The sequence below is a fragment of the Geotrypetes seraphini genome, chromosome 3, assembly GCF_902459505.1.
Source record: "Geotrypetes seraphini chromosome 3, aGeoSer1.1, whole genome shotgun sequence".
Classification (NCBI taxonomy): Eukaryota; Metazoa; Chordata; class Amphibia; order Gymnophiona; family Dermophiidae; genus Geotrypetes; species Geotrypetes seraphini.
This window is the reverse complement of record NC_047086.1, coordinates 25,232,920-25,259,002: the sequence shown is the minus strand read 5'-3', so window position 1 is coordinate 25,259,002 and position 26,083 is coordinate 25,232,920. Positions and strand designations below refer to the sequence as shown.

The 26,083-nt window shown below is 49.8% G+C and overlaps 1 protein-coding gene across 5 annotated transcripts in view; it reads right to left on the bottom strand.

Moving 5' to 3' along the window:
- Positions 1-26,083, bottom strand: part of CFAP206 (cilia and flagella associated protein 206) — a 145,009-nt gene that overhangs the window by 18,604 nt on the left and 100,322 nt on the right. For all 5 annotated transcript variants that reach the window (XM_033937176.1, XM_033937177.1, XM_033937175.1 and 2 more), the window contains one exon: positions 21,421-21,614. In XM_033937176.1, coding sequence (XP_033793067.1) covers positions 21,421-21,614 — 194 coding nt within the window. The remainder of the gene's footprint in view (positions 1-21,420; positions 21,615-26,083) is intronic.

Below are 26,083 nucleotides of genomic sequence, written 5' to 3'. Positions count from 1 at the left end.
GGAGGAGAATCTAGTCCATTTTTGGGAGTAGCATTGTCGAGTAGCAGGCTTCCTGGAAGCCTCCAAGACCTCCCTCACTGCTTGAGAAAACTGGTGAGGAGTTATGTTGAAAGGAACCAAGCTGTCAGGTGGAGGGACTGCAGATTGGGATGAAGTAGTGAACCCTGATGTTGAGTGAGTAGTGAAGGAAACACTGGAAGAAGTACTGGCTCCCTGCTGCTGAGTTGAAGTAGAAGGGAGAACCAAGGTTGCTGGGCCACCGAGGAGCAATCAGAATCATGGTGGCATGGTCTGATCTCAACTTGACTAGAGTATTTTGAATGAGAGGAAAAGGAGGAAACGCATATAGGAAGCGATTCCCCCAATCCAGTAGAAAAGCGTCTGCCTTGAGGCGATGAGGAGTGTAGATCCTGGAGCAAAACTGAGGCAGTTTGAAGTTGTGGGGGGCTGCAAAGAGGTCTATCTGAGGCATCCCCCACTGTGCAAAGACTCGATGAAGAGGGTCGGAGTGGAGCGTCCATTCGTGAGGCTGGAGAAGACGACTCAATTTGTCTGCCAAGACGTTGTCCTTCCCCTGAATGTAGACAGCTCTGAGGAAGGTGTTGTGGCGGACCGCCCAATCCCAGACTCGAAGAGCTTCCTGGCAAAGAGGGGCCGAGCCCGTGCCCCCTTGTTTGTTGACATAATACATGGCGACCTGATTGTCGGTGCGAATAAGGACCACCATGTCGTGAAGCAGATGTTGAAAAGCTTGGAGAGCATTGAAGATGGCTCTGAGCTCCAGAAGATTGATTTGATGGAGTCGTTCCGCACTGGTCCAGAACCCCTGAGTGCGAAGACCATCCAGATTAGCTCCCCATGCATAGTTCGATGAATCGGTCGTGAGAACTTTCTGGTGGGGAGGAGAGTGAAAAAGCAAACCTCTGGATAGATTCGAAGAGGTCATCCACCAGCGAAGAGACTGCCGTAGAGCAGGAGTGACCACAATGTGGCGGGACAACGGATCGGACACCTGAGTCCACTGAGATGCCAAGGTCCATTGAGGAATTCTGAGATGTAGTCTGGCAAAAGGCGTTACATGAACTGTGGATGCCATGTGACCCAAGAGGACCATCATGTGTCTCGCTGAGATGGATTGGCGAGAAAACACCGAGTGGCAGAGTAGAAGAAGAGCATCCATGCGTTGAGGAGGAAGGAATGCCCGAAGTTGGATGGTATCCAGGACCGCCCCGATAAAGGGGAGAGACATGGTGGGCTGAAGATGTGACTTGGGAAAGTTGATCTCGAAGCCCAAGTTCTGCAGGAAACAAATTGTAGTCAAGGTCGCCGAAATGACCCCTGGAGCCGACGGTGCCTTGATGAGCCAGTCGTCGAGGTACGGAAACACCTGGAGACCCATGTTCCGGAGTGCAGCGGCCACCACCACCAGACACTTCGTGAAGACTCTGGGCGACGAGGAAAGGCCGAATGGAAGCACTCGATACTGCAGATGTAGATGTCCCACCCGAAATCTGAGGAACTTGCGGGAGGCCGGATGAATCGGAATGTGAGTGTAGGCCTCCTTGAGGTCCAGAGAGCATAACCAATCGTTCTGCTCGAGGAGGGGATAGAGAGAGGCAAGGGTCAGCATACGGAACCGCTCCTTGACCAAAAACTTGTTGAGGACTCGAAGGTCCAAAATGGGCCGCAGATCGCCCGTCTTCTTCGGGACCAGGAAATACCGGGAGTAAAACCCTTGGTTTTGCTGATCCAACGGAACCGGCTCGACGGCCCGAAGCCGAAGCAAAGCCTGAGCCTCCTGGAGGAGAAGAGCGGTCTGCGTTAAGTTGGAAGGATACTCTCTTGGAGGGTGGTCCGGGGGGACCCGTTGGAAATGAAGAGAGTATCCCTCTCTTACGATGGTAAGGACCCAAAGGTCTGTGGTGATTGACTCCCATCGATGATAAAAATGATGGAGTCGACCCCCTATGGGAAAAACAGGGGAAGACAGAACGTCGGTTATGCTCCCTGGAAGAGAGTCAAAAAGGCTGAGTAGCCTTGGGTGCAGCCGGCATCTGAGGCTTCTGCTGAGTCTTCTGGGGAGGCTGTCTCTTCGCAGGCTGTCTCGCAGGAGGAGTCTGCCTCGGTTGATAACGCCGCTGGTAGATTTGAGGCGGTCTAGAGGGACGAGACTGCTGAGGCTTCGGCTTAGGTCGCAGAATAGACTGAAAAGACTTCTCATGGTCCGAAAGTTTTTTAGTAACAGTCTCGATAGACTCATCGAACAGATCCGCTCCCGCACAAGGCACATTAGCAAGTCTGTCTTGGAGGTTCGGATCCATATCAATGGTACGAAGCCAGGCCAGGCGACGCATGGCGACCGAACAGGCCGCAGCACGTGCCGAGAGCTCAAAGGCATCGTAGGAGGATTGCATCAGCTGCAGCCGCAACTGGGACAGGGTCGCCACCACCTCTTCAAACTGGAAACGAGCCTGAGCATCGATGAAAGGGATGAACTTGCGGAGCACCGGCAAGAAGAAATCCAAATATGAAGAGAAGAAAAAATTGTAATTGAGCACTCGAGTCGCCATCATCGAGTTTTGATAGATACGTCTACCAAACTTGTCCATCGTTCTCCCCTCCCTGCCCGGAGGCACGGAAGCATAGACTTGGGAAGGGTGAGAACGCTTGAGAGAAGACTCGACCAGAAGGGACTGATGAGAAAGTTGAGCTCCCTCAAACCCCTTGTGGTGAACGATGCGGTATCGAGCATCCAGCTTACTAGGAACTGCAGGTATGGAATACGGTGTCTCAAAACAACACATGAAAGTCTGGTCCAGCAGTTTATGCAGAGGAAGCCGAAGTGTCTCTGCCGGAGGATGAGGCAAATGCATGGTGTCCAGATACTCTTTAGAATATCGAGACCCAGTGTCCAGAGTCACATCCAAGTCATCTGCCATCTGTCGGAGAAAGGATGAAAAAGACAGTTGGTCCGCCAAGGCCGGCCGGCGAGACGGACTAGAAGAAGTAGAAGCCTCCGGTTCCAGGGAGAGCTGGGAGCGGCATGGAGAATAGGAGGTAGATGGTTCCTCATACTCTGGTCCCTCCGGCTGGGATAAATCCGACGAGGAGTATCCCAAACGCTGCATCTTCTTTTGCGGAGACACCTCCGAATGACGTGAGGAGTGTCGAGAAGAGTGCCGAGATCGATGCCCCTCCCGGTGACGGGACGGGGAACGAGATCTTCTATGCATCGATCGATCCTTTGAAGACTCAAAGGAATGGATAGGACTAGATGCAGTGGATCGCAGAGGTGGCAAAGATGCGGACTCACGCAGCGCCACCCAAGTCTGGTATGGAGTGCGGAAGAACTCCTCCTGCGATGCAGTATGCCCAGGACTCCGATTATCAGGGGCCGATCTAGTACCCTGTTGTCGTGGAGGTGTGATGGGCTCCAAAGGCGGCATATCAGGAAGGGAAGCCCTCTTGGAGGATTCCACCGCCCTCCGCCGATCCCCCTCGTCGAGCAGGGAGATCGAACGACGAGGGGGAGGGGGCGGACCGCCCCCTGGAACCGGGGCCGGAACGTCACCCTGAATGTTGGCGATAAGCCGGGGTCCCATAGTCTGCATAAGCTCGACAAACTGAGCTTCTAGCAGGGATCGAAGCGAAGCCGATATGGAGGGATCCGCACCGAAAGGGGGTCCTCCTGCACGGTCTTCGCGTTCCTTCGTGGCCAAGTGCTTCTGCTTGCTAGCTTTAGGCACTTTGATGACCACGGGAGGGACAGCAGAAGGCGGTACCTGAACCGAGGAGACGGAGGCAGGCGCCGATGCTGAACTCGATGCTGAAGCCGGTGCAAACGATGCTGGCTTCACGATGCTCGATGCAGGAGTCGTCGATGCAGGTTTCGAGCGGACCGGCGAAACCTCAACAGACGTAGAAGCAGATATGTCCTTGGCAGTCTCCATCTTGAACATCGACTCCCAGAGCAAGCAGCGCCATTTAAACGAGCGCGCAGTGAGCGTGGAACAAGGCCGGCACGATTTCGGAACGTGTTCCGGACCAAGACACTGAAGGCAGCGTCGATGCGGGTCCGTCAACGAAATCGCATGCTGGTACTTGCTGCACTTTTTAAAACCGGTGATTGGTCGGGACATAGGCCGGAAAATCGACGCTGCAAGGTCGAAGGCGCTAGGCCGCAGCCACGAGGCCGGCCCGGCCGAACCGCCGGAAGAAATAATTTTAACTTTTTTTTTTTTTTTTTTAGAAAAATAAATTAAAAGTGAAAGAAATTCAAAGAAATAAACAAAAACGCGGGTTAAAGAAGGCAAAAAACTGAAATTCAGTCAGCGCAGAATGAAGAGAAACTTCTCAGCTCCGCGGAAAGAAAAGAACTGAGGAGACACGCCCGGTACATCGGGCGGGAAGGCACTGGCGCATGCGCGGTGCGGGCATCTCGAAACTTCTGAGTTTCTTCAAGCAAGACATGCTTGCAAGATGTCCGTATCGGGGCTCTGTCGGATGACATCACCCACTAGTGAGAATACCTGCCTGCTTGTCCTGGGATAAGAACCACAACGACAGCACTCAACTTCAAAAAAGGGAATTATGATGCCATGAGGAAACTGGTGGGAAAGAAACTCATCGATACCGCAAGGAAGATAGAGTCCGTAGAAAAAGCCTGGACTCTACTCAAGGGCACGGTGCACGAAGCACAGAACCTGTGCGTCCCCAAGTTCAGGAAAGGGTGCAAGAAAAATAGAACAAAAAACCCAGTGTGGATAACAAATGCAGTGAAAAAGGCGATAAGCGATAAGAAGGCATCATTCAAAAAATGGAAAAAGGACCAAACAGAAGACAACCAAAAGGAGCATAAAAGACACCAAAAGGAGTGTCACCGAGTGGTTAGGAAAGCAAAAAGAGAATATGAAGAAAGACTGGCAGGGGAAGCAACAAACTTCAAATCATTCTTCAGGTATGTCAAGGGGAAGCAACCAGCTAGGGAGGAAGTAGGACCCTTGGATGATGGAGACAGAAAGGGAGTTGTAAAAGAGGAAAAGGAGATAGCGGACAGGTTAAATGGGTTCTTCACGTCAGTTTTCACAATGGAGGACACAAACAACATTCCGGAACCCGAGGAGATCGGAAAAGGAGATCAGGATGATAATCTGGTCCAACTAGAGGTGAGCAAGATAGATGTCCTCAGGCAGATAGACAGGCTAAAGTGTGACAAATCGCCAGGACTGGACGGCATTCACCCAAGGGTACTCAAGGAACTAAGGAACGAAATAGCTGAGCCACTTCGACAAATATGCAACCTATCCCTAAAAACTGGAGAGATTCCAGAGGACTGGAAAATAGCAAATATCACGCCCATCTTCAAGAAAGGCTCAAGGGGGGACCCAGGAAACTACAGGCCGGTGAGCTTGACCTCGGTACCGGGAAAGATGATGGAAGCGCTGATTAAAGACAGCATCTGGGAACACATCGAAAAAAATGGGCAGCTAAAGTCGAGCCAGCATGGCTTCTGCAAGGGCAGGTCATGCCTCACGAACTTATTATACTTCTTTGAGGGGGTAAACAGCCAGGTGGATAGAGGGGAATCCATAGACATCATTTACCTTGACTTCCAAAAAGCCTTCGACAAGGTACCACACGAAAGACTGCTGAGGAAGTTATGGAACCACGGGGTGCAAGGGGAGGTCCACCGATGGATCAAAAACTGGCTGGCGGGCAGGAAACAGAGGGTTGGAGTAAAGGGCCATTATTCAGATTGGCAATGGGTCACGAGCGGAGTTCCACAGGGGTCGGTGCTGGGACCGCTGCTGTTCAATATATTTATTAACGACCTGGAGGCGGGAACAAAATGTGAGGATATTAAATTTGCGGATGACACTAAACTATACAGCAGGGTCAAAATCATGGAGGACTGCAAAGACCTCCAAAAAGATCTGACAACGCTGGAAGAGTGGGCCAAAAAGTGGCAAATGAGCTTCAACATAAGGAAATACAAGGTCATGCATGTTGGAAAAAGGAACCCGATGTTCACTTACAAGATGGGGGGATCACCGCTAGGGGTGAGCAACCTTGAAAGAGACCTGGGAGTGATGGTGGACACAACATTGAAGGCGTCGGCGCAGTGCGCCACAGCCTCAAGGAAAGCGAATAAAATGTTGGGTATCATTAAGAAAGGTATCATGACCAGGACGAAGGAAGTCATCCTGCCACTGTATCGTGCAATGGTGCGCCCGCACCTGGAGTACTGTGTCCAGTACTGGTCGCCGTACCTCAAAAAAGACATGGAGATACTTGAGAGAGTCCAGAGAAGAGCAACTAAGCTGATAAAGGGTATGGGGGACCTCTCATATACTGACAGATTGAAAAAGCTGGGGCTTTTCTCCCTGGAAAAGCGAAGACTCAGGGGAGACATGATAGAAACCTTCAAGATCATGAAGGGCATAGAAAAAGTGGACAGGGACAGATTTTTCAAACTAAGGGGAACCACAAGTACAAGGGGGCACTCAGAGAAATTGAAAGGGGAAAGGTTCAGAACAAACGCCAGGAAGTTCTTTTTCACCCAGAGGGTGGTGGATACATGGAACGCGCTGCCAGAGGATGTGATAGGCAGAAGTACGCTACAGGGCTTCAAAGAGGGTCTGGACAGGTACCTGGAGGACAAAGGGATTGAGGGGTACAGGTAGGAGTAGAGGTAAGGTTATAAGGACAGGATTAGAGGTAAATTATAAAATTAGTCAGAGACCACTGTTCAGGCAGTGGGCCTGATGGGCCGCCGCGGGAGCGGACCGCTGGGCAAGATGGACCTCTGGTCTGCCTCAGCGGAGGCAACTTCTTATGTTCTTATGTTCTTATTTGGTGTGTTTTTTCATCCCTTTTTTGGGGTTTCTGGTGCTTGGAGCGATTATTCAGCTCTGCTTGTATTCAGATCACACAGACTTTGGTCTGCAGCTGACAGACTAATCCCTGGTGGTACCTATCAGCCAGCCTACATTTGCTTCACAGGAGCTTGGGGCTATACCCAGTGTTCTCCCCAGGGCCTCTGCCCAGCTAATTTAGATGATCGCCCAGCTGTAATCTCGATCGCAATCCTGCTGCTGCTGCCGCCTTCTGCTCAACATTTTAAAAAAAACCTTCTCCAGCCGGGCATGCAAAATGCCACCTTTCTTAGGTGGCAAGCACAAGGTCTACAATATCTTTTTCACCTGTTCTCGGAGGAGGGGAGCCTGGTCACATTTGCTGAGCTGCAACGAACTTTTGACCTACAAGCTAATGATCTCTTCGCCTATTACCAGATCCGTCACTATGTTCAGTCCCTCCCAGTGGCTGCCCTTACTGAAGTCTGCAGGGAGGCGCTTTCGGAACTCTTCAGCCTTTCAGCCCAACAGAGGATTCCTCTACGATTTCATATTGTGGGGATCTGGGATTGCCAACCAAGTACGAATCTGGATATATTAGCGACAGCGTGGGCTGAGGATTTGCATTGCCAGTTGACTGCTCAACAGTTACAACGGGTCCTGAAGAACATTCAGAAGGTTTCACCCAATATTACTCACTGGGAAATGCAATTGAAAATTGTTCTTAGACTTTACATTTCACCGGAACGTGCAGCCCGGATGGGGATTACTGCGTCGCATTCTTGCCCGAAATGCAATCAGGCTCACGCATCTTTGAGTCACATGTTTTGGGCCTGCCCCGCAATCCAACAGTTTTGGAGACATCTTGGCCTATATACCACATCGCTTTGGGGAAGGCGATGGCTTCCGCAACCGAGGGCGTTATTTGGATTTTATAATATAGCCTCGTCCAAACCCAGGGGAATGTCAGCATTTATCTCCAGAGCCCTTTTGATGGGAAAAAAAGCCATCCTCACCAAATGGCTCTCCCGTGATCCCCCGTCATATGCACAATGGAGATCCCTAATGACAGTGTACGCAACACTGGAGAGACGCATGGTAGGAGACTTGACTCTTGGCCCGGGTCGCAAATTTTGTCAGGTGTGGGACCTCACACCGCGTGCTTGCAGTAGACTTTTGAATCTTTAAGATTTTATTCCCACTCTCAGCTGTTGGACTGGCCATGGATTCTTGGGGAGGGGGGGGGATTTGGGAGGGGAACTGATTATATTGTTGAAAATGTTATTTCCTGAATGGTACTACTGTTTGTATTTGCTTCTTACTGCTGGAATAATAAAAATCATTTAAACATTAAAAAAAACCTTTTCACCCGCTTGGAGATTTACCGGACTGACTCGGCACAGCCTGAATCACAGGAGCCCGACTTTTTTTTTTTTTAGTTTTTAACGCCAGCAAGCGACTTGAACCCATGCTCTGGGGCTCTAACATGTGCATGCCGGCTTCCCTTCTCTTCCCTCCGAAACCGGAAGTCACGTCCCGGGAGGAAGAGAAGGGAAGTCGGCATGCACACGCCCCAAAGCATGGGTTCGCTATAGGAGACAGGTCAGCTTACAACTTGCTCTTGCTTGCTTCGGGCTTTCCTCGCTGACGGGTCCTGCCTACTTTCTGTTTCCGTGAAGGCAGGACCCGGCAACGAGGAAGGCCCAAAGCAAGCAAGAGCAGCGAGTTGTAAGCTTCCTTCCGTTGCTGACTTATGGAAGATAGGTCAGCGATGGAAGGAAGCTTACAACTTGCCTTAGTCCAGCCCTGCACAACATGCAGCCCAAAACAGATCTCACTGCGGCCTGCGCCCAATATGGCTCTCACTCTGCTCTCCTTTGAAGATCAGCTCAGGAGGCAAGATTTTGCCCGAGATCAGATGAGCATTAAAGGGCATTTGAAGGCATCTGAGCAGATTGAGGAGAACATGTCCTGTTTTTCCATGCCTAAAAATAGCACCTTGTCTAATGTAATCTCTGATCAGATCCTTAAGAGTGATGCAACTATGTATGCTGGACAGTCTCTTCCAGTAAACAGAGCTTTAAAGCCTGCAGCCATACAGAAACAGATGGTCAAAGGGCTCCGAAGTGTAGTATTGCCAAGGGATCTGTCTCACAAGTTCTTACTGCTGGCAGATGTAAACACAGCACAAGAAATAGAGACTTGTGGCATTCTGTGTGGAAAGCGGTTCATAGACAACCCCGCGAAAGACAAAGGCGCACGCCGACAACTGAGCGCAAGACGGAGGCGCACGCCGAAGAAAATTACAGTTTTTAGGGGCTCCGACGGGGGGGTTTTGTTGGGGAGCCCCCCCCAGTTTACTTAATAGAGATCGCGCCAGCGTTGTGGGGGGTTTGGGGGGTTGTAACCCTCCACATTTTACTGTAAACTTAACTTTTTCCCTAAAAACAGGGAAAAAGTGAAGTTTTCAGTAAAATGTGGGGGGTTACAACACCCCACAACGCGGCGCGATCTCTATTAAGTAACTTGGGGGGTTCCCCCCCCCCCCGTCGGAGCCCTAAAAATAGTAATTTTCTGCGGCACGCACCTCCGCGCTGCGCTAAATTGTCTGCGCGCGCCTTTGTCCTGGCGCGCTTTTGACCTGACACCGTGGAAAGCTGATGCATAATGAATTTACTATTACCCATGTAATAGTGCGAAAGCAGTCTGCTGGACCAGACTACAGTACAGTGATATGGAGAATGTGGAAGAATTATTCAGTATTCAAGATCAACATGATCTCCTCACAGAAGAAAGACGGAGAGAAAGAGAGAGGCCTGGACCAAAGGGGAAAGACAGGAGGCAGATACTGGAGAGGGGGGAGAGAAAGGAAGGAGATAGAGATGTCAGACCATGGGGTGGAGTGGGAAGGAAGGAAAGGAGAAGAGAGAGATGCCAGAACATAGGGGAGGGGTGGAGACAAAAAATGGAAAGGGGGTGAAGCTGAAATAAATCATGTACAAAGGAGAGAAAGGGCACAGGATATAGAGTTTATTGAAGGGACATAGAAAGAGGGAAGATACATAGTAACATAGTAGATGCCCAACCTGATTCATTTTAAATTTTTTCTCTTAGCTATTTCTGGGCAAGAATCCAAAGCTCTACCCGTTTCTGTGCTTGGGTTCCAACTGCCGAAATCTCTGTTAAGACTTACTCCAGCCCATCTACACCCTCTCAGCCATTGAAGCCCTCCCCAGCCCATCCTCCACCAAACGGCCATATATAGACACAGACCGTACAAGTCTGCCCAGTACTGGCCTTAGTTCAATATTTAATATTATTTTCTGATTCTAAATCATCTGTGTTCATCCCACGCTTCTTTGAACTCAGTCACAGTTTTACTCTCCATCACCTCTCTCGGGAGCACATTCCAGGCATCCACTACCCTCTCCGTAAAGTAGAATTTCCTAACATTGCCCCTGAATCTACCACCCCTCAACCTCAAATTATGTCCTCTGGTTTTACCATTTTCCTTTCTCTGAAAAAGATTTTGTTCTACATTAATACCCTTCAAGTATTTGAACGTCTGAAACATATCTCCCCTGTCTCTCCTTTCCTCTAGGGTATACATATTCAGGGCTTCCAGTCTCTCCTCATACGTTTTCTGGGGCAAGCCTCCTATCATTTTCGTCACCCTCCTCTGGACCGCCTCAAGTCTTCTTACGTCCTTCGCCAGTTACGGTCTCCAAAACTGAACACAATACTCCAAGTGGGGCCTTACCAATGACCTGTACAGGGGCATCAACACCTTCTTCCTTCTACTGACTACGCCTCTCTTTATACAGCCCAGAATCCTTCTGGCAGCAGCCACTGCCTTGTCACACTGTTTTTTCGCCTTTAGATCTTCGGACACTATCACCCCAAGGTCCCTCTCCCCGTCCGTGCATATCAGCTTCTCTCCTCCCAGCATATACGGTTCCTTCCTATTATTAATCCCCAAATGCATTACTCTGCATTTCTTTGCATTGAATTTTAGTTGCCAGGCATTAGACCATTCCTCTAACTTTTGCAGATCCTTTTTCATATTTTCCACTCCCTCTTCGGTGTCTACTCTGTTACAAATCTTGGTATCATCTGCAAAAAGGCACACTTTTCCTTCTAACCCTTCAGCAATATCACTCACAAACATATTGAACAGGATTGGCCCCAGCACCGAACCCTGAGGGACTCCACTAGTCACCTTTCCTTCCTTCGAGCGACTTCCATTAACCACCACCCTCTGGCGTCTGTCCGACAGCCAGTTTCTGACCCACTTTGGGTCCTAACTTCAGCCCTTCAAGTTTGTTCAACAGCCTCCTATGAGGAACTGTATCAAAGGATTTGCTGAAATCCAAGTAAATTACATCTAGCATATGTCCTCGATCCAGCTCTCTGATCACCCAATCAAAAAATTCAATCAGGTTCGTTTGGCACGATTTACCTTTTGTAAAGCTATGTTGCCTCATAAGAACATAAGCAATGCCTCTGCTAGGTCAGACCTGAGGTCCATCTTGCCCAGCAGTCCGCTCACGCGGCGGCCCAACAGGTCCAGGACCTGAGTAGTAATCCTCTATTTATACCCTTCTATTCCCTTTTCCAGCAGGAAAATGTCCAATCCTCTCTTAAATCCCAGTACTGTATTCTGCCCTATAACGTCCTCCGGAAGCGCATTCCAAGTGTCCACCACACGTTGGGTAAAGAAGAACTTCCTGGCATTCGTATTGAATCTGTCCCCTTTCAACTTTTCCGAATGCCCTCTTGTTCTTTTATTTTTTGAAAGTTTGAAGAATCTGTCCCTCTCTACTCTCTCTATGCCCCTCATGATCTTATAAGTCTCTATCATATCCCCTCTAAGTCTCCTCTTCTCCAGGGAAAAGAGACCCAGTTTCTCCAATCTCTCAGCGTATGAAAGGTTTTCCATCCCTTTTATCAGACGTGTCGCTCTTCTCTGAACTCTCTCAAGTAACGCCATATCCTTCTTAAGGTATGGCGACCAAAACTGGACACAGTATTCCAGGTGTGGGCGCACCATCGCCCGATACAGCGGCAGGATAACTTCTTTTGTCCTGGTTGTAATACCCTTCTTGATTATACCTAGCATTCTATTCGCTCTCTTAGCAGCTGCTGCGCACTGTGCCGTCGGCTTCATTGACCTGTCCACCATTATCCCCAAGTCCCTCTCTTGGGTACTCTCATTCAATAACATCCCTCCCATCGTATAGTTGTACCTCGGGTTTCTGCTTCCCACATGCAATACTTTACATTTCTCAACGTTGAACTTCATTTGCCATTTTGTCGCCCATTCCCCTAGTTTGTTCAAGTCTCTTTGCAATTCCTCACAGTCCTCTGATCCTCGGATCCTGTAACCCATTAGATTCAAGGAAGTACACTATCCTTTCTTTCATTATTTTACCAACAACTGAAGTGAGGCTCACCGGCCTGTAGTTTCCTGCTTCATCCCTGTGACCACATCCGCTCTCCTCAAATCCCCAGGAATCACTCCCGTCTCCAGAGATTTGTTGAACAAGTCTTTAATAGGACTCGCCAGAACCTCTCTGAGCTCCCTTAGTATCCTGGGATGTATCCCTTCTGTTCCCATCGCTTTGTCCACTTTCAGTTTTTCAAGTTGCTCATAAACACCCTCTTCCGTGAACGGCGCAGAATCTATTCCATTTTCACGTGTAACTTTGCTAGACAATCATATGGAACAGAGAGAGGGAAGGCACTGGATGGAAAAGGCAGAAAGGATGGACAGTGGATGCAAGGGGCAGAAAGAGGGTGGACAGTAGATGGAAGGGGTAGAGAGAGGGCAGAGGCTGGGTGGAAGGGGCAAAGAGAGAGGACAGATATTGCATGGAAGGGAGCGAGGACAAATGCTGAATAGAAAGAAGAGAGTGAAGAGAAGATGACTAAAGCAGAAACGACAAAAGGTAGAAAAAAAATATTTTTGTTGCTTTACGTAGAATCAAGTAGTATTGTAACTGTATTGATTAAAATTTATCAATAGGAAATGGAAATAAGGCAATTTTGGGGGGGACTCAACCCCTTTCCTCAGGTCAGGACAGGATACCATAACAGCTGTATACTGTACTGTCTTGAAGAAAGATTTGGCCTCTGAAAGCTAATTGAAAAATGGATTAGTCCAATAAAATGGTATTTTCATATTTCTCATTATTTTATTTCTATTTGTTAATTTGTAAAGTGGTGACTGTTATGTAGAAGTTTTTTCCAAATTTACATCTACTGTCTTTATATTTTGCACAGTATTAGGGGACATGTGTCACTGTTTCTGTGGTGTTACATTGTATGCAGAGTCTTGTTTCTTGGTTCAGTTTAACTTTTGTCTACATATTTCTATTTTTAGTTTGTGATTATTCCATATTGGGCGAGGGTGTATCTGTGTTCTGTGTGTATGAAAAGGACATGGCTTTCTGTTAGCATCGACTACAGGATCAACTGACTGTGTAGGATCTGGTTTGTTTAGTTTTACAATGCGTGTGTTGGTGTTCTAGTGCTCACTGCAGTGTTTAAGATGCTGCCTTTTCCTAGATGCACCCTTATTGTGTGACTCATGGATTATTACTAAAAATATATTTTTTTTATATAGAGGAGGGGGTTGTTAAAAAATGATTAGCACTGGCTGTCATATATACTAGGTACACCACTGGATTTAATGACCCTATTCTAACTTTACTATTGACATAGGTGTTGTCCCCCCCAACACACAGACACACACATTATAAAGAATTAAATTAAAGTTGTATTATCAAGCAGCCTTAAAATGACATTATAAGCAAATAAAAATAAAATATTTTTAATACATTGCTAATTATTACCTGCATCTTTACCTATACTGTTTTGCCCTAGCTCTTACTTTGCACTATAGCAAAATAAAAAAGAAGCAGATAAAGATCAATCACACAGGTGTCCTTCAAGGCTCAGTAACACCTCTCCATAAATTATGTGGAAGAGGTCTGGAATTGGGGATCGCATCTATTTCATATCCTCAGTGAGACTTCAGGAAGGAACCTAGTGATCAAAACATTATTAGAGGTGTTGTACAGTCATTTCTTGTATGATTGGATGAGCTATATTTATCTTTTTTTTTAGTTGTTTAAATTCATGCAGAAATAAATGGTTAGATTGAACCTAATGACTTCATTAACGCATTTTCATTTTTTAAACCTCTATACCATTTGAAAGAGGGTGAATATCTAATTATTCACTTCTAGAATTGGATACTTAAATTTAGTAAAAATATTCTGGCACAAGTGTCAAACCTTAAAAAAGGAAGTCATATTGAGCATTGGAAAATAATAATTAACAAATAAAAATAGTATACATTTAATTTTCCCCACTACCAAATTTCCCCGCCCCGCCCCACCTGGCTACTTTTTCATGCCACCCGGCTGGAAAAAATTTCTGGGGAGAACACTGCATACCTATCTTTCTCCTTCTGCGTCTTCTCACCTCTGCCTGTCCATGAGCGCACACGTCCGTCGGTACAAAGGAGTGGAGGTACAGTCAGGCATAGGGTCTGACTGGCAGCCCAAAAATCAGCATTGCAGAGGTATTCCTAGCATGAGTCTGTGATTTTCTGATTCCAGCTACTGTAAGAGAGCTGAGGCAGGCTGCAGCACATTAGCAGCACAGTGAGTAAAGTCTGTAACAGCCTGTGAGATGATTCGGGGGAGGTTTGCAATTCGAAGTTTTGAGGGTTTCTGCATGTCCTCCTGCGTTCCCCCACCTGAAAAATCCTAAAATTGCTATTTTTGTAGTTTGTTTAATGTAAAAAATATCATGTTTTTAGCGTGAATTTCTTAGCGACTGCCATCCTGGATTTTTAGCAATCTTTTTATCTTAAGCTCCCTGCTTCTTACAAACTATATATTTTGCCTCAAAACTTGTTTGGGTGGAGTCATTGGGCTCTTCTACATGTGAATTCTTGCTAGGATTGCACAAATTTAGCAACTCAAGAGCTTCCATGTGCCACATGGCATCACCAGGAGTGGGGCCAGCATCCAGCTTAGCCTTTCCCATGCTGAAGCAGGTGACCAAATTCTCGGCTAGCCCTATGGGCAGTGGCATACCAAGGGGGAGGCGGGGGTGTACGGACTGGGGGAAACGAAGGAGAGAGGCGCTTTTTTTACCGCGGCATGGAGGGAAGGAGATAGGTAGGCAGGCAGGCAGGCTGGCTTTGGGGATTGACAAAATCTGGAAGGCAGTGGAGGGACATAAGAAGGAGGCACCGGGAGCACTAAGGACACGGGAAGGAGGCACTGGGGGCACTATGGACAGAGGACGGAGGCACTGGGGGCACCATGGACACGGGAAGGGGGCACTGGGGGCACCATGGACACGGGAAGGTGGCACTAGCGACACCATGGACACAGAAAGGAGACACTGGGCACCATGGACATGGGAAGGAGACACTGGGCACCATGGACATGGGAAGGAGGCACTGGGGGTACCATGGACACGGGATGGAGGCACTGGGGGCACCATGGACACGGGAAGGAGGCACTGGGGGCACCATGGACACGGAATGGAGGCACTGGGGGCACCATGGACACGGGAAGGAGGCACTGGGGGCACCATGGACACTGGAAAGAGGCACTGGGAGCACTATGGACACGGGAAGGAGGCACTGGGGGCACTAAGGACATGGGAAGGAGGCAAGTGCACCATGGATACGGGAAGGAGGCCCTGGGGGCACTATGGACACGGAATGGAGGCACTGGGGGCACCATGGACACGGGAAGGAGGCACTGGGGGCACCATGGACACTGGAAAGAGGCACTGGGAGCACTATGGACACGGGAAGGAGGCCCTGAGGGTACCATGGAAAAGGGGAAGAAGGCACTGGGGGCACTATGGATACGGGATGGAGGCACTGGGGACACCATGGACATAGGACGGAGGCACTGAGGCACCATGGACACGGGAAGGAGGCACTAGGGGCAGTAAGCACACGGGAAAGAAGCACTGGGGGAACTAAGAACACGGGAAGGTGGCACTGGGGGCACCATGGACATGGGACGGAGGCACTGGGGGCACCATGGAAACAGGAAGGAGGCACAGAGGGCACCATGGACACGGGACGGAGACACTGGGAGCACCATGGACATGGGAAGGAGGCACTGGGAGTACTATGGACACGGGAAGGAGGCACTGGGAGCACCATGGACATGGGAAGGAGGCACTGGGGGCACCATGGACATGGGACGGAGGCACTGGGGGCACGATGGACATGGGACGGAGGCACTGGGGGCACCATGGAAACAGGAAGGAGTCACAGAGGGCACCATGGACACGGGACGGAGACACTGGGGGCACCATGGACATGGGAAGGAGGCACTGGGAGCACTATGGACACGGGAATGAGGCACTGGGAGCACCATGGACATGGGAAGGAGGCACTGGGGGCACCATGGACATAGGAAGGAGGCACTGGGGGCACTAAGGACACTGGAAGGAGGCAAGTGCACCATGGACACGGGAACGACGCCCTGGGGGCACCATGGACATGGGAAGGAGGCACTGCGGGGCACCATGGACACAGGAAGGAGGCACTGGGAGCACTATGGACATGGAATGGAGGCACTGGGGGCACCATGGACATAGGAAGGAGGCACTGGGGACACCATGGAAACAGGAAGGAGGCACAGGGGGCACCATGGACATGGGTCGGAGGCACTGTGGGCACCATGGACATAGGAAGGAGGCACTGGGGGCACCATGGAAACAGGAAGGAGGCACAGGGAGCACCATGGATACGGGACGGAGACACTGGGGGCACCATGGACACGGGAAGCAGGCACTAGCGGCACCATGGACACAGAAAGGAGACACTGGGCACCATGGACATGGGAAGGAGGCACTGCGGGGCACCATGGATACAGGATGGAGGCACTGGGAGCACTATGGACATGGAATGGAGGCACTGGGGGCACCATGGACATAGGAAGGAGGCACTGGGGACACCATGGAAACAGGAAGGAGGAACAGGGGGCACCATGGACATTGGTCGGAGGCACTGTGGGCACCATGGACATAGGAAGGAGGCACAGGGAGCACCATGGATACGGGACGGAGACACTGGGGGCACCATGGACAGGGGAAGGAGGCACTGGGGGCACCATGGACACGGGAAGGAGGCACTGGGGGTACCATGGACATGGGAAGGAGGCACTGGGAGCGCTATGGACACAGGAAGGAGGTACTGGGGGCACTAAGGACATGGGACAGAGGCACTGGGGGCACCATGGACAAGGGACAGAGGCACTGAGGCACCATGGACACGGGAAGGAGGCACTAGGGGCACCATGGCAAGGGGAAGGAGGCACTGGGGGCACTATGGACACGGAACGGAGGCACTGGGGGCACCATGGACAGGGGAAGGAGGCACTGGGGGCACCATGGACAGGGGAAGGAGGCACTGGGGGTACCATGCACATGGGAAGGAGGCACTGGGAGCACTATGGACAAGGGACGGAGACACTGGGGGCACTATGGACACGAGAAGGAGGCACTGGGGGCACCATGGACAAGGGGAAGGAGGCACTGGGGGCACTATGGACACGGAGCGGAGGCACTGGGGCACCATGGACCCGGGACGGAGGCACTGGGGGCACCATGGACACGGGAAGGAGGCATTGGGGGCACCATGGACACGGGACGGAGACACTGGGGGCACCATGGACACGGGACGGAGACACTGGGGGCACCATGGACATGGGAAGGAGGCACTGGGGGCACCATGGACATAGGAAGGAGGCACTGGGGGCACTAAGGACACGGGAAGGAGGCAAGTGCACCATGGACACGGGAAGGAGGCCCTGGGGCACCATGGACATGGGACGGAGGCACTGGGGGCATTATGGACACAAGAAGGAGACACTGGGGGCACCATGGACACGGGACGGAGGCACTGGGGGGCACCATGGACACGGGACGGAGGCACTGGGGGGCACCATGGACACAGGAAGGAGGCACTGGGAGCATTATGGACATGGGATGGAGGCACTGGGGGCACCATGGACATAGGAAGGAGGCACTGGGGGCACCATGGAAACAGGAAGGAGGCACAGGGAGCACCATGGATACGGGACGGAGACACTGGGGACACCATGGACAGGGGAAGGAGGCACTGGGGGCACCATGGACACGGGAAGCAGGCACTAGCGGCACCATGGACACAGAAAGGAGACACTGGGCACCATGGACATGGGAAGGAGGCACTGCGGGGCACCATGGACACAGGATGGAGGCACTGGGAGCACTATGGACATGGAATGGAGGCACTGGGGGCACCATGGACATAGGAAGGAGGCACTGGGGACACCATGGAAACAGGAAGGAGGAACAGGGGGCACCATGGACATTGGTCGGAGGCACTGTGGGCACCATGGACATAGGAAGGAGGCACTGGGGGCACCATGAAAACAGGAAGGAGGCACAGGGAGCACCATGGATACGGGACTGAGACACTGGGGGCACCATGGACAGGGGAAGGAGGCACTGGGGGCACCATGGACACGGGAAGGAGGCACTGGGGGTACCATGGACATGGGAAGGAGGCACTGGGAGCACTATGGACACAGGAAGGAGGTACTGGGGGCACTAAGAACACGGGAAGGAGGCAAGTGCACCACAGACACGGGAAGTAGGCCCTGGGGGCACCATGGACAAGGGACAGAGGCACTGGGGGCATTATGGACACGAGGAGGCAGCACTAGGGGCACCATGGCAAGGGGAAGGAGGCACTGGGGGCACTATGGACACGGAACGGAGGCACTGGGGGCACCATGGACAGGGGAAGGAGGCACTGGGGGCACCATGGACACGGGAAGGAGGCACTGGGTGTACCATGCACATGGGAAGGAGGCACTGGGAGCATTATGGACAAGGGACGGAGGCACTGGGGTCACTATGGACACGAGAAGGAGGCACTGGGGGCACCATGGACAAGGGGAAGGAGGCACTGGGGGCACTATGGACACGGAGCGGAGGCACTGGGGCACCATGGACCCGGGACGGAGGCACTGGGGGCACCATGGACACGGGAAGGAGGCACTAGGGGCAGTAAGCACACGGGAAAGAAGCACTGGGGGAACTAAGGACACGGGAAGGAGGCACTGGGGGCACCATGGACACGGGACAAAGACACTGGGGGCACCATGGCCAGGGGAAGGAGGAAATGGGGGCACCATGGACACGGGAAGGAGGCACTGGGGGTACCATGGGCACGGGAAGGAGGCACTGGGAGTACTATGGACACGAGAAAGAGGCACTGGAGGCACCATGGTCATAGGAAGGAGGCACTGGGGGCACCATGGACATAGGAAGGAGGCACTGGGGGCACCATGGAAACAGGAAGGAGGCACTGGGGGCACCATGGAAACAGGAAGGAGGCACTGGGGGCACCATGGACATGGGACGGAGGCACTGGGTGCACCATGGACTTAGGAAGGAGGCACTGGGGGCACCATGGAAACAGGAAGGAGGCACTTGGGACACCATGGACACGGGAAGGAGGCACTTGGAGCACTATGGTCACGGGAAGGAGGCACTGGGGGCACTAAGGACACTGGAAGGAGGCAAGTGCACCATGGACATGGGAAGGAGGCCCTGGGGGCACCATGGACAATGGACAGAAGCACTGGGGGCACTATGGACACGAGGAGGCACTGGGGGCACCATGGACACGGGATGGAGGCACTGGGGGCACCATGGACACGGGAAGGGGGCACTGGGGGCACCATGGACACGGGAAGGGGGCACTGGGGGAACTATGGACACGGAAAGGAGGCACTGGGAGCACTATGGACACAGGAAGGAGGCACTGGGGGCACTAAGGACACGGGTGAGGAGGCAAGAGCACCATGGACACGGGAAGGAGGCCCTGGGGGCACCATGGACACGGGAAGGAGGCACTAGGGGCAGTAGGCACACGGGAAGGAAGCACTGGGGGAACTAAGGACACAGGAAGGAGGCACTGGGGGCACAATGGACATGTAAAGGAGGCACTGGAGGCACCATGGACATGGGACGGAGGCACTGCGGGCACCATGGACATGGGACGGAGGCACTGGGGCCCCATGGACATAGGAAGGAGGCACTGGGGGCACCAAGAACACGGGAAGGAGGCACTGGGAAGGAGGCACTGGGGGCCCCATGGACATGGAATGGAGACACTGGGGGCATCAAGTTCACGGGAAGGAGGCACTGGGGGCACCATGGACACAAGAAGGAGGCACTGGGGGCATCATGAACACGGGAAGGAGGCACTGGGGGCACCATGGACACGGGAAGGAGGCACTGGGGGCACTATGCACACGGGAAGGAGGCACTGGGGGCACTAAGAACACGGGAAGGAGGCACTGGGGGAATTATGCACATGGGAAGGAGGCACTAGGGGCACAAAGACACAGAAAGGAGGCATTGGGGGCACTAAGGACACGGGACGGAGGCACTGGGGGAATTATGCACATGGGAAGGAGGCACTAGGGGCACAAAGACACAGAAAGGAGGCACTGGGGGCACTAAGAACACGGGAAGGAGGCACTGGGGGAATTATGCACATGGGAAGGAGGCACTAGGGGCACAAAGACACAGAAAGGAGGCATTGGGGGCACTAAGGACACGGGACGGAGGCTCTGGGGGCTGATAGTGTCACGAACACACGTTCTGAACCTATTCTCTCAATTTCATTTGGCTCTATGGGAATATTAAAATCTCCTAAAATACAACTCCTGTTAAGATCAATATTTAACCCCATTAAAAATTCTAAAAAAGGGAAACCATGCATCCCAGTCACTCCTGGTGGTAGGTAAACCAAGCATACTACAACATTCTCATTCTTTATCACTACACGCTCACCCAGTTCACATACCATTCTATCAACCAGTTTAAATCGTAAATTCAACCTCATAAACCCCACCACCCCTCCTACCTTTCCGACATGCCCATTTCCAACTAAACCCGGAGGACAACATTGTCTAATCCAGGGCTGCCCAAGTCCGGTCCTCGAGATCTACTGGCAGGCCAGGTTTTCAGGATATCCACACTTCAAAACCTCAGTCACTCCTGGTCTATCCCTTCTACAAGAAGGCAAACTCCTCAATCTCCCATATCTACCTTGCCCTACCATAACTTTGATGGATTCACTATCCATTTTCCTTCTAAAAAAATAACATTTAGAATGGTCACTACACTCCTGCAGTGTCACAGACAGAGAAGAACCATTGGCTCAGTTGTGATGATGTGACGCGTGTATTCTGTATGTACTCGTTTTGCAAGACTTTGCTCATTTAGAACAGTAACTACACTTCCGCAGCGTCAGAGAGAGAAGAAGCATCGGCTCAGTTGTGATGTGTGTATGCTGTATATACTTGTATTGCAAGACATTGCTTGTATATCAAGTTAAAATTTAATAAAATGTTTTGCTTGTCTTGCAAAACACTTGCAAACTAAATTACTTCCACTCTAAGGTTTTACAGTACATAACACCTTCATGCACAGAGAAAATCAAAGTATATCAATTTACCTGTGAATATGGAATGATGGATGCAAATTGCTGATAAAGCTCAAGCAACTGAATTAGTTCTGCATGTTTCTTAGCTTTTTCTCCAATTAACTTAATATATTTATTTGGGTCTTTGGCAAAACTGTATGCTGATTCTTTAGAACTGAAAACATAATATTTATCATTGTGCTTTAAGATTCCAATATCAGGATTTCCTAATAAAAAAAAGGGGGAAAAAAACCCTGGGGTAAGACCCTGAACATGCAAAAATCTTCATCTTTCCTTAAAATTTGTAAAATACAAGTATTTCCTAAATCAGCTGTCCATGGTGTAGTATGGGAGACAGGAGGCGCAGTCCACCCCGGGCACCAATTTGGTAGTGGTGCTGGCACCCATCCTCCTCTCTGCCCACCCCCCGCTCCTTCCCATTCCTCGCGTGTGCGCCTTCACTTAACCCCGCCGTACCTCTAGCTCATCACCAGCGCGACCAGCAACTCCAACCTGCTGCTCGTGCCAGCTTCAGCTCTCCCTCTTATATCACTTTCGGGTCCCGCGCCTAGGATGTGATGTCAGAGGGAGAGCCAACGCGAGCAGCAAGTTAGTGATGCTGCTCATGCCGGGAAGGTTAAAGAGATACTGGGAAAGGGAAGGGGCGGGGGCCCACCACCCCCAGGCGCCTCTCACCCTCACTACGCCACTTGTCAGCTGTTATCTGTAACATAAGATTAGGCAAGACAGTTGAGCATCCACCACGAAAAGAAACAGGACCCAATTCTTCAACTCTTAACCGCCACCATAGAACCATTCAGGCATCAAGCAACGGCTCCCTCAGCTGCCAGATCTGAGCAACTGTCAAACTGGAAATCGGTAGGTGAGCTCAAAAGAAGCAAACACCAACGTGACTGAAAGTCCCAAATGAAAACAGCAGAGACAGAACAAAATACCAACAAAAAAGAAATTTAAAAGAAAAATCAACAAAGGCAAAATAAAACAAAAACAAAAGCAGGACAAGGGAGACAGCACAGAAGATGACCTAACTGGCCGCCATCTTGTTGGAATATTCATTTCTATCTCTATCTCGACCTCTGTCTTTATATTTTTATCTTTATTTTTCATAAATTGTCTCTTCAGGTACTTTAGTTAGATCATGAGCCTTTGGGACAGTTAGGGAATTTCCAAGTACCTATCTTATTTATTTTTATTTATTGTATCTTTTAATGCATCATTTTTGTAAACCGCTTAGAAACCTCACGGTTATTAGCGGTATATAAGAATTAAATTAAAATTATTCCATACAATAATAGAGTATTTTCCAAAAAAAAAAAAAAAGCATTGAACTAGCTGAACGTGGACTGCTGCTAGAAACAGGTATAAATATTCAGCAGTCCAGAAATGGATATAAATATACATTTTTTTCAGAATATTAAAATCACCTATTAGTACGGTACTTCCCCTTTTACGGCTATATTTCTATTAAATATCTGTCCACTTTTTCTGTCTGTGAAAGAGGCCTGTAAGTCACAGCAATGCAAATACATTTTCCATTCCCTCTTTCCAGATTGACTCACAGTGTTTCTTCCTTACCCTGTAGCACTGGTGTAGTAAGGGAGGCGGTCCACCCCTCCTCCTCTCTACTCCCCCTTCTCGCTCCTCTCCCTGAAGTGAACGCACCCCTTTCCCTTCCCCCATATGTTTTTAACTTCGGTGTGAGCAGCCACGAACTTACTGCCCTCATTGGCTTCGGCGACTGTCTTTGACGTCACTTCCGGGACCCGCACCTAGGAAGTGACAGAGAGAACACTGAAACCGATGTGGGCAGCAAGTTTGTGGCTGCTTGCGCCAAAGTTAAAAAGATACGGGGAAGGGGCTTGCGCATGTGGCAGGGGGGCGGGAGAGGGGTGCCACTGCCCTGGGCGCCACTTACCCTCACTACACCACTGCCCTGTAGATCTTGTAATTATGTGACTTTAATATGATTTTTCACATATAAACGCCACTTCCCCTCCTTTTATTCCTACCTTGTCTGTCCTGAACAGATTATACAGGCCAGTATAACTATATCCTAGTCACGGTTGTCCGTGAACCACATCTCCGTGATTACCACTAAATCCAAATCAGCCTCTAGATCCAGAACCTTCTTTCCAATACTTCAAGCATTAGTGTATACTACTGCTGTCTGAGTCACAATTCAAAACTGACTCATTGATTCAGTTTGGCTAAACTGATTCAAATCGATTTGTTTTGGGAAAAAAATTGGGATTCACCGATTCAGGTCTGTTCTTAGGCTTTCCCTCTGCCAGAGTCCTTCTTTTTGATAAAACTTCCTGTTTTGCGAAACAGGAAGTTACATCAGAAGGAAGGACTCTGGCAGAGGGAAAGCCCAAGAGAAGGCCATGAGGATTGGCGGTAGGGGCTAAGAAGGTAGTGGGGGTGAGGTGCTGTGCTATGCTGCTTCTTCTGCCGCTGCTGTAGGACCCACAAAGGGGGGCACTACTGCTGCTATTGGACCCATGTGGGGAGGAAGGTAGTGGCTTTCCACCTCTGCTGTTGCCAATGGATCCGGTGGGGGAGGGGGGTAAGCTGGAAGTTGGAGGGATGGGAGAGGATGCAGGACTTGTGTGTTTTGAATGAGACTGGAGTTGTTGGGAAGTGAAAAGAGAGAGGGTGTTGGCCACATAGGGTGGGGGGCTAGAGAAAAGAGAGTGCTGGACATATGGTGTTGGGGGGGCTAGAGGAAAGGAAAGAGAGAGAGGGTGCTGGCCATATGGTGTGGGGGGTGGGGTGGGAGGCTGGAAAAGAGAGAGGGTGTTGACCCTTGGAAGGTTCTGGACCTGCTGGGAGGAGGACGTATATGGAGAAAGACATCCTGAGTAAGAAAACCTCATGAATCAGAGAAACCAATACATCTCCTGGGTGAGAGAATGGCTACAGAGAACCCACTGAGTGAGACCTTCGAGCAACCCATCTGTCCACACTAATTTTAGCAAAGATTTCCCCTTCTACATTAGATCTTAGAACATTGCAACATATTTTGCAATTGATGGAAAAGTGGATCAAAGAAAATAGGTTATATATAGCAATACATTATTCTTCATACTCTTAAGATCTGACTGACATCAAAATCTAATTTTTGACTCAAACTTTCTGATTGAGACAGTAGGCAGGCGGAGTAAATACTGACAGGGCAGGGTTCCAGAATGACATACATATGTACTAGAAAAGATATTAGCAAGGTAATAATAATAACTTTATTCTTATATACCGCAATACCACAAGCAGTTCAAAGCGATTTACAAAGAAAGAGACTGCATACAGACAGCGATATTACAAAAGCATTTAGAAATACATCAGCACTGAAATATTACAGAAAGCATTCTGAAATTCATCAGCATGGAAATAGAATCAGACAAATTTATCAAAAAGATAAGTTTTAATTGATTTTCTAAAGGTTTGGTAAGAAAATGCATTTGAGATAAACCTACTTAGGCATTTGTTCTATTTACCAGCTTGAAATGATAGTGTTCTATCTAAGAATCTCTTGTAAATACAACCCTTCAGATATAGAAATGAAAACAGACAGGCACTACGTGTACAACTAGTACCTGCAAAATCAAAATTGTATGAAAGATAACTTGGGGCTGAACCTGTTATAGTTTTGAAACAAAGGCAAGCAAACTTGAAGAGAATCCTGGCTTCCACAGGTAAGAACCTAATCTCTTTTTCTAGTGCAATAGATGTGTCATTCTGGACAGTAGGGACATACAAAAGCAGTCCAAGAAATCTAGGGTGGGACCTCTGTGCCTGCTCGTAACATTGAGGACCCAAAGGCAGTGTCTTCCTGTACTTTCATGTCCACTCTGTAGAACTTGGAGAATATATGCAGAGTTGACCAAGTCGCTTGCACTACACATCTCCCTGGGTGAAATCACCCAAGCTTGTGGAATGTGCTTTCAAGGAGACTGGTGATTGCTTGCCACAAGCAATATATGCTGAAGAGATGGCCATCCATATCCAACTTGAAATGGTAGTCTTAGATGTCAGTCTACTGCATCTAGCCTAACTGATGAGCACAAATAGTCAGAACTCATTGGTGACCTCTAGATAACATGCGAGGACTCTCCTCACATCCAGCTTCCTCAATATTTGGTCCTTTTTCTTTGACCCAGTGGATTGGAACCATGGTAATCTTACTTCTTGATTGACATAAAATGCCAAAATGACCTTCGGTAATACGGATGGGACCATGTGTAAGGAAATTCCTGCCTCCTTGATCTTGAAGAAGGGCTCCCTGCATGACAGGACCTGTAGCTCCAAGACTCATTTCGCTGATGTAATGGCCATGAGGAATATGGTTTGATGGTAAGAGCCAAGGATGCCTCCTGAATAAGCTCATATGGAGCGATGCACAATTTAAGTGGAGGAGGAAACCATACAGGCGGCTGTTTTATACCTTTCATTGTGGTTTATTTTATACCTTAGCAACCATGGACCTCTGAGGAAGGAGTGTTTTCCGAAACACAGACCGTGTCAGGTCCCTTGGTTTGTTATAAGGTGGTATTTTCAACTGCATAAAATATTTGGTATAATAAACATTGCCTGCATCTTGTACATAGGAGTCTGCAGTTTGTTTTTTGTTTTTGCTTTGACCTTTGAAGACCGCCACTCTCATTACAACTTGCCTCCT